Source organism: Petromyzon marinus, unplaced genomic scaffold (assembly GCF_048934315.1).
Source record: "Petromyzon marinus isolate PM22_M1 ecotype Great Lakes invasive population unplaced genomic scaffold, UKy_Petmar_22M1.pri1.0 PM_G_Scaffold_181, whole genome shotgun sequence".
Classification (NCBI taxonomy): Eukaryota; Metazoa; Chordata; class Hyperoartia; order Petromyzontiformes; family Petromyzontidae; genus Petromyzon; species Petromyzon marinus.
The window spans coordinates 95,926-105,906 of NW_027422741.1; the positions used below are offsets into that span (position 1 = coordinate 95,926).

The 9,981-nt window shown below is 44.0% G+C and overlaps 1 protein-coding gene across 1 annotated transcript; it reads right to left on the minus strand.

Moving 5' to 3' along the window:
• Positions 1–464: 464 nt before the first annotated feature.
• On the minus strand, positions 465–2,863 carry LOC142912011 (uncharacterized). The gene is made up of 3 exons (XM_076060344.1): positions 2,055–2,863; positions 1,027–1,886; positions 465–491 (listed from the first exon to the last, which is right to left on the minus strand). The coding sequence occupies exons 1-3, from the start codon at positions 2,851–2,853 to the stop codon at positions 465–467; spliced, it is 1,686 nt and encodes a 561-aa protein (XP_075916459.1). The 5' UTR covers positions 2,854–2,863.
• Positions 2,864–9,981: the final 7,118 nt, after the last annotated feature.

Here is a 9,981-nt window from a genome sequence, read left to right on the forward strand (position 1 = left end):
GACAAAATCTACATCAACACGTAATACAAAATTATAATTCGTGTTGTAGAGAATGTATCTCCTCTACGTGTAACTTTTGAGTGGTATGCCTTGTCACTGATGAATGATACAAGTGTGCTCCCTATTTCCAAGACAATGAGTTGCTCCAGAGGGAGATGCTTCCTGAAAACACAAAAACACACTTTGACCTGTATCACAAGAAGAATGAGTCTCACCCGAGTTATCTGTACAGGTTACTTCTAAAAGACACACTTTGTCCTAACATCACTTAATCAATGTTTGACCCTTATAGACAAAATGTTTTTAACAAGACGATATTTGAAAAAATACACACCGTCTGCTTAACAGTGTATGTACAACATACTATTGCGCCATTCAAAACGAGGCCATTGCATGCTGGCGTCTGGGTCAAAATTGAGCAAATTCCAAACATTACCTACAAACTCCACAACTGAGATGGCACGTCAGTGATCGCCCCCTACTGACAGGCTCTTGTCCACATGCAGGCCAGTGCAGGGCCACCACCTTGTGCCACACAGGGGCAGCTGCTACTTGGGGGTGCTCTTCGAGTGTTTGAGACGAGATACGATACAAAACTCCGAATTGCCAGAGGCGATGAAGCAAGCACCATATAAATGGAATTATTAGAACCTTGTGAATGCTTGGGAGCTTATTGGCTCTCGCTCCTGGTTAGAGATCTACCCAACCCACAGGTCCACAAAGACTGGCTGCTCTTACCCTGCAGGTTGCACCTAGGAATTGAGTGTTCAACTTCACATTCTTGTCATTAAAGGCCTGTGACAAAGGTGCATCTATTGGAGCGACATCGTCTCAAGCTTACACATCTACCGGGTCTCCATTTGACTTTGTATTGTCTCGGAGGAAGTCCACCCACACCTCCACTTCCACAAACTGCTGGGAATTGCCTCGCTCTGCCTTGCAGTTAGAATTCTCCTCCTGCTTCACGTTGCCTCCATCGATGTGAAGGTCCGATATAGGAGTTGAATCTTCATCTTCACATTTTACCTTCACTTCTTCGCTCTTCACCATCACTTCTTCACATTTCACCTTCACTTCTTGACTCTTCACCATCACTTCTTCACATTTCACCTTCACTTCTTCATATTTCACCTCGATACCTTTAAAAGTGTCCAAGCTGGGATTTTCTTCCGTTTCTTGTTTCATGAGGAATGGGCTCATTGCGGCACTTTGACTTTCACAAGCTGATTTCAGACTCCACTCCTTGTGGATCTTCTGATGCTTGTGTGTTCTCTGGTGTACATGAAGAGTTGGTGACTGTGCAAACGCCATCCCACACACACTGCACTTGAAGGGTTTCTCTCCTGTGTGTGTTCTCTGGTGTGTTACAAGAGTAGATGAATGTGCAAACACCTTCCCACACACACTGCACTTGAAGGGTTTCTCTCCCGTGTTTGTTCTCTGGTGTGTTTTAAGAGCAAATGAATCTGAAAATGTCTTCCCACACACAGTGCACTTGAAGGGTTTCTCTCCCGTGTGTGTTCTCTGGTGTGTTACAAGATTACATGACTGTGCAAACGCCATCCCGCACATCGTGCACCTGAAGGGTTTCTCTCCCGTGTGTGTTCTCTGGTGTTTTACAAGATCAGATGACTGTGCAAATGCCTTCACGCACACACTGCACTTGAAGGGTTTCTCTCCTTTGTGTGTTCTCTGGTGCTTTTTAAGAGAAGATGACCATGAAAATGTCTTCCCACACACACTGCACTTGAAGGGTTTTTCTCCCGTGTGTGTTCTCTGGTGTGTTTTAAGAGCAGATGAATTTGAAAATGCCTTTCCACACACACTGCACTTGAAGGGTTTCTCTCCTGTGTGTGTTCGCTGGTGTGTTTTAAGAGCAAATGAATCTGAAAATGTCTTCCCACACACACTGCACTTGAAGGGTTTCTCTCCCGTGCGTGTTCTCTGGTGTCTTTGAAGATGAGATGAATCTGAAAATGCCTTTCCACACACACTGCACTTGAAGGGTTTCTCTCCTGTGTGTGTTCTCTGGTGTGTTTTAAGAGCAAATGAACCTGAAAATGTCTTCCGACACACACTGCACCTGAAGGGTTTCTCTCCCGTGTGTGTTCTCTGGTGTTTTACAAGATCAGATGACTGTGCAAATGCCTTCACGCACACACTGCACTTGAAGGGTTTCTCTCTTGTGTGTGTTCTCTGGTGTTTTTTAAGAGTAGATAAATCTGAAAATGTCTTCCCACACACACTGCACTTGAAGGGTTTCTCTCCCGTGTGTGTTCTCTGGTGTGTTTTAAGAGCAAATGAATATGAAAATGTCTTCCCACACACAGTGCAATTGAAGGGTTTCTCTCCTGTGTGTGTTCTCTGGTGTGTTACAAGATTACATGACTGTGCAAACGCCATCCGGCACATCGTGCACCTGAAGGGTTTCTCTCCCGTGTGTGTTCTCTGGTGTTTTACAAGATCAGATGACTGTGCAAATGCCTTCACGCACACACTGCACTTGAAGGGTTTCTCTCCTGTGTGTGTTCTCTGGTGCTTTTTAAGAGCAGATGACCATGAAAATGCCTTCCCACACACACTGCACTTGAAGGGTTTCTCTCCCGTGTGTGTTCTCTGGTGTGTTACAAGATTACATGACTGTGTAAACGCCATCCCGCACATCGTGCACATGAAGGGTTTCTCTCCCGTGTGTGTTCTCTGGTGGTTCTGAAAAACTGATGGCCATGCAAATGCCTTGTTACACACAGTACATTTGAAGGGTTTCTCTCCCGTGTAAGTTCTCTGGTGCCGTGTCAAATTTCCAGTCATGTCCGTGCTGTATGCACGCTGGTCGCATTGTTGACTTGTCATACCGAGCTGCGCTGAGTGCCTTTGCTCCATCAGACCAATTCTGCAGAGGAAGCGTCAGCTGCAGACAGAAAAAAAGAATATCCACACCATCTACACGTCAGGCACAGAGGAATGCACACGTGACTTACACGTCTATACTTATTAATATATTCATGATGTAGTGAAAAAGTTTCCCAAATTCATCAGATTTGATGAACGTGCAAATGCCTTCACGCACACACTGCAACTTGAAGGGTTTATCTCCCGTGTGTGTTCTCTGGTGTACTTTAAGATGTGGTGACTGTGCAAACGCCTTCACGTACAGAGTGCACCTGAAGGGTTTCTCTCCACGGGCTGCTATGGCACACAATGAGAGGGAAAATGTCATTAATATGCCTGGAAGCCTTCATATCTTCAAGATGAATGTTAACCCAAAACTCTAAGCACAATTTCGGCTGTCTGACTACAAAATGAATATTTATGAAAACTAAATTCAGCTGACATAGCAAAGGGTTTTGAAAACAATACTATTTGTGTTTTGCAGAAATGCATGAATTAATGTTCAATCGCAACTCAGGTGTGAGTCCAGGCTCAGATGTTCTTGAATGCTGGGGATGAACAGTTCTGACTTCAGCTGAATGTGTGTGCTGTGTTCACATCCTGTTTCCATTCTTACAAAGAGTTCCAGAGGAAAACAAAAATAAACTATTGCTTTGATATAACCTCCGTGTTCAACCTAGTTAATAGACTTTACTGCAAACACAAACTTGACACTGTCACACACTGCCATGAGTAAACAGGTGGTGGTGTGACCAGCACCATGCCTGGCCACCTTCATCTGCTCAGCATTAATTCTTCCTCACTCCACCAAATAATGAATCGAGGATCATCAACATAGCCGAGGCTATCCGTGTCTCTGTCTCTCTCTCCCCGTGGTGAAGGTGTTCCCATCCACACATTCAGAGTCAACAGCGGCACGCGCTTAGCGTCTTTGACCGATAGATACATTGACGCATGTATTGTTGGTTCTTTCAGTAAAGTCACGTAGATAGAAAATAAAAATAACAGATTAAATTCAATAAGATAAAGACCACTTGTGTTGCGATCGAAACGTCGTGGGTTTTTTGCTTCATTTAAAAAAATATATATTTTCATTTTATTTTCTATCTACGTGACTTTACCGAAAGAACCAAGAATATTAATTCCTGCAGTCACCAAAGTTTTAAGTCAAAACATTCACACACGTTGACAAAGCCTCACCTTGTGTTGTTGTGGGCAGGTCGCTTCTGATAACAAGAGCGGTATAGCAGCTCAAGCGGGCTTGGCCTGGTGAAAAAAATAAAAACTGCGTGAATATTTACAATAAAACAAAGTTACAAAGTGGCGAGCCGGGTGAAGCCAAATTAAACTTAAGCGAGATAATTAAAGTAAACGCAATCAGGCGAGGGCAGGAGGCAAGGCCCCGCGTGGCTAGGCCCCGCGTTGTAAAGTTCCAACCTGGACATCGATTCCCATGCTCGCTGCTACTCAACTGACATCCCTACGAGAGAGAGAGAGGCTCTACCTTGGTAAACAACAACAACCACCACCACGACCACCACCACCACAACGATGAGAATTTCTCACCTCGGATTTCAGTGCAAGCGCGCACACGGCAGCTTCCTGTTACCTCGCGACAGCAGGAAGTAGCATGACGTCACTTCCCTTCTACGTGGTGGTGACTTTACCGACAGAACCAAGAATATAAGTGTGCTTTCTCTCTCTCTGCGTGTCCTCGTGTTATTATTATTTCCTGCAGTCACCAAAGTTCCAAATCTCTCATTGACACAAGGCCGTAATTAAAATATATAATAATTATAATATGTTATAATAATTATAATATATATTGGTGGGGGACATATCCCCCCCCCCAATAATCAAACATGCTCAAAATGTCCCCCCCAATATATTGCTATAAAAATATTTTTTTAAATAATAATTGCTATGCTATGTTAATAAAAACAACAGTTTCGCTAAACCTTGGCCACAAAATCCGGACTTGTCTTCATATAACAATGCGTAGATTTGTGTTTGTATGATTGCGTTGTACTTTATGAATCCCTAATCTCTGCCATTACATACTATGAAACAAGAAAAGTAAAAAAAATAAACAACAGAGCAATGTAATACAATACAATATTATACATTATTGTATCAAATAAAACAAAAATTCCATCCCATGTGTTAGTGAAATTTTTCAATATTTTAGGAAATGTCAGGAAATTAGTTTTCAAATTTAGATTTTTTTTTCCTGGGGGGTGGGGACCCCAGAGCCCCTGGTAGATTTGGTCCCCCCCCCAATGTTGACTCCATGGCTACGGCCTTGCATTAACTCGCGGATTTCTCTACGCCCCCTCCCCTCTCTCTCTGCCCCCCTCTCTCTATTTAAGGCCTCGACACAGAGGCGTTGTTTCTCTGTGCCTACAGTGAGGGAAAAAAGTATTTGATCCCCTGCTGATTTTGTACGTTTGCCCACTGACAAGGAAATGATCAGTCTATAATTTTAATGGTAGGTTTATTTGAACAGTGAGAGACAGAATAACAACAAGAAAATCCAGATAAACGCATGTCAAAAATTTTATAAATTGATTTGCATTTTAATGAGGGAAATAAGTATTTGACCCCCTCTCAATCGGAAAGATGTCTGGCTCCCAGGTGTCTTTTATACAGGTAACGAGCTGAGATTAGGAGCATAATCTTAAAGGGTGTGCTCCTAATCTCAGCTTGTTACCTGTATAAAAGACACCTGTCCACAGAAGCAATCAATCAATCAGATCCCAAACTCTCCACCATGGCCAAGACCAAAGAGCTCTCCAAGGATGTCAGGGACAAGATTGTAGACCTACACAAGGCTGGAATGGGCTACAAGACCATTGCCAAGCAGCTTGGTGAGAAGGTGACAACAGTTGGTGCGATTATTCGCAAATGGAAGAAACGCAAAAAAACTGTCAATCTCCTTCGGCCTGGGGCTCCATGCAAGATCTCACCTCGTGGAGTTGCAATGATCATGAGAACGGTGAGGAATCAGCCCAGAACTAAACGGGAGGATCTTGTCAATGATCTCAAGGCAGCTGGGACCATAGTCACCAAGAAAACAATTGATAACACTTCACCGTGAAGGACTGAAATCCTGCAGCGCATGCAAGGTTCCCCTGCTCAAGAAAGCACATATACATGCCCGTCTGAAGTTTGCCAATGAACATTTCAATGATTCAGAGGACAACTGGGTGAAAGTGTTTTGGTCGGATTAGACCAAAATGGAGCTCTTTGGCATCAACTCAACTCGCCGTGTTTGGAGGAGGAGGAATGCTGCCTATGACCCCAAGAACACCATGCCCACCGTCAAACATGGAGGTGGAAACATGCTTTGGGAGTGTTTTTCTGCTAAGGGGACAGGACAACTTCACCGCATCAAAGGGACGATGGACGGGGCCATGCACCGTCAAATTTTGGGTGAGAACCTCCTTCCCTCAGCCAGGGCATTTAAAATAGATGGTGGATGGGTATTCCAGCATGACAATGTCCCAAAACACACGGCCAAGGCAACAGGAGTGGCTCAAGAAGAAGCACATTAAGGTCCTGGGGTGGCCTAGCCAGTCTCCAGACCTTAATCCCATAGGAAATCTGGAGGGAGCTGAAGGTTCGAGTTGCGAAACGTCAGCCTCGAAACCTTAATGACTTGGAGAAGATCTGCAAAGAGGAGTGGGACAAAATCCCTCCTGAGATGTGTGCAAACCTGGTGGCCAACTACAAGAAACGTCTGACCTCTGTGATTGCCAACAAGGGTTTTGCCACCAAGTACTAAGTCATGTTTTGCAGAGGGGTCAAATACTTTTTTCCCTCATTAAAATGCAAATAAATTTATAACATTTTTGACATGCGTTTATCTGGATTTTTTTGTTGTTATTCTGTCTCTCACTGTTCAAATAAACCTTCCATTAAAATTATAGACTGATCATTTCTTTGTCAGTGGGCAAACGTACAAAATCAGCAGGGGATCAAATACTTTTTCCCTCACTGTATGTGTGTATCTCTCTCTGTGTGTCTCTCTGTTATCTCTCTCTGTCTATGTGTCTCCGTGTCTGTGTTTTGTCTCTCTTTCAAATTGAGCAATCTTTGGAAGAACGTTATCAACCAGGTGGGGTGTTGACTCTTATGTTGGCTGTCTCTGTTGTATTGCATTACATTTCTATTCTAGATTTAAAGCTTTCGTGACTGCTAGGATCCATACTCTTTGGTTCTATTGGGTAAAGTTACGTAGGTAAAAAATAAAATAACAAAAATCACGATGTTTTGGCCACAACACAAGCGGCCTTCATCAGGTGAAGGGATGAGACTGTCTAGAGGACAGCGCTGGAGTGGAAAAAGCCACGCACAGATCACGACCTTTAAGCTGTGTGAGAAGAAACAAAGCGCCTTGACAAAGGAATTAGCATAGAATTTAGCATTGAAATGGCTCATTGAAATAGCTAAGTTAAAGTATACACATCCGCAGAGGCACCCCTTGACAAAGGAATTAGCATAGAATTTAGCATTGAAATAGCTGAGTGATTAGCTTGTAATTGGTCACAGAAATAGGTATGTTAAAGTCAGAGCATATACATTCACCGACGCACTTAGTACAAATCAAACAGGAGAATTTAGCGAAATACAACCACGCTCAGACCGCGTACCTTTAAACTGTGTGTGAGCAAACAAGGTGTCCTGACAAAGAAATTAGCATAAAAATTAGCATTTGATTGGCCGATATTAGAAAAGAGGTGTTGTACGTGCCGGTGGACTTGCCGTTTGGCGCGGGGGGGGTGGGGGGGGAGGAGAGTTTACCTATTGATGGTGTGAAAAGGGAATTTATAAGAGCTGCGAAAGTTTGGGGTACCACTACTTGAAAAATATACTGTACCATTGAAATTAGTTTAATGTTTAGTTCGATTTAGAACATCTTTCCAATGGTTGCTTAATTTGAAACCATCCTCTCGGTTGAAATTGTGTCCGTGTTTGTAGATCTGAATTGCCTCATGAACAAATCTCTGATAAAAGCCCGTGGGTTTGCAAAGAACCTTGGTATCGGAGAAAATTATATCGTGATCCCCCACAGCGTTGTAACAGTAATCAGCCACGGCAGAAAAGAATTCGTTTTGCCGTGTTTCAAATCTGATTTGTGGTCGTGAATTCGGTCAGAGACATGTCAATTTGTCTCCCCGATATAGCAATCACCGCAGGTACAACTCAATTTGTACACCCCGGGGTACTGTAAGTCAGGAATGACATCCTTCGCGGATGGGATCAGATCACGAATTTTGTGTACTCTATTGAACCGGACCTGGATCTTGTGTTTGTTTAGAATTTTGGAAATCTTTTTAGTAATGCCTGCTATATATGGTAGTGTGATGGTTTTGACCGGAGTATCAAGTGGTTGTTTCTGTATGGAGGGAGAAACAGCTTTGCGGATGGTACGGTCAGAGTAACCATTCCTTTTGAGGACCAGTTGTACATGTTTTAATTCACTGGTCAGGTGGTGTTGGTCCGAAATGCAATGAGCCCTATGGTATAAAGTTTTGATGAGATAATTCTTTTGGGTTGGGTGGTGGTGGGAATCAGGTTTCACGTAGGAATCTGTGTGGGTGGGTTTCCTGTAGACAGAATGCCCCAATGAGCCATCAGGTCTCCTCTCAAACAGAACATCTAAGAATGGTAGCTTGCCATCTTTCTCCACTTCCATGGTGAATTTGATGGCGGGATGTTTGGAATTGATGTAGTGTAGGAAAAGGTTCAGAGCTGGGAGGCCATGTGGCCAAATCACGAAAGTGTCATCCACATATCTCTTCCACAGGGAAGGTCTGAGGGTGGAAGTCTGGATGGTGTCTGATTCAAATTTCTCCATGAAAATATTGGCTATCACTGGTGATAAGGGGGATCCCATGGGGGTACCCTCATTTTGTTTGTAGAAGGAGCCATTCCAAGTAAAGTAGGTATTGTTGAGGCAGTGCCTAACCAGTGCAGGTGTGTCGGGGTCTAGTCCATGTTGGACCAAATTTTCAATTATTTCAATGGTATCAGGTACTGGGACCTTGGTGAACAAAGAGACCACATCGAAGATGACAAGGATATCGTCAGGGGACAGTACGTCTTTGACCTACGTGACTTTACCCAATAGAACCAAAGAGTATGGATCCTTGCAGTCACGAAAGCTTTAAATCTAGAAGTGTACACACACACACTGTACACACACACAGTGTACACACACACAGTGTACACACACACACACACAGTGTACACACACAGTGTACACACACACACAGTGTACACACACACACAGTGTACACACACAGTGTATACACAGTGTACACACACACACAGTGTACACACACACGGTGTACACACACACAGTGTACACACACACAGTACACACACACACACAGTATACACAGACACAGTGTATACACACAGTGTACACACACAGTGTACACACACACAGAGTATACACAATAATGTCCACGTTGTTGTTGCTGAGCTCACGCACCCAAGGGAGGGAGCAATGGAAAATGAATCTAAATCAACTTAAACTCCAATCCCGCTCTGTGACGTCACCACCCTGCATTACTTCATCGGCGTGAAACGCCAGCGGGAGGTGTACTTCGCTAGTGACGTCATGTCACCAAGGTATTCCCCCGTCCACCACGCTCTTGAACGTGACGTCACCTCCGCTTGGGTCACTGCCGTTATTGGTCCAGTGGCAATCCTTATTTGGGCAAAGCTACGCCCAGTGACTGGCGGCTCATTAACATAATGTAATTCTTTGAAGCAGTCGCGAATTTATTGCGACGGGTTCAGCACCTACAATATATCGAATGGTACATTAACATAATTTAATCATACTCTAATTTGTTTCCGGAGCAGCTCATTGTGGGAGGAGCGTGTCTCGTACTCCGGAAGTGACGTCATGTCACCTGCTGCCGCGTGGCGTCACGAGGTCACAGGAAGCTATCGCTTCCTGCACTGAAATCCGAGGTGAGAAATTCTCATTGCGATTGTGGTTGTTGTGGTGGTGGTTGTGGTGGTGGTGGTTGTTGTTGTTTACCAAGGTAGAGCCTCGCTCTCTCGTAGGGATGT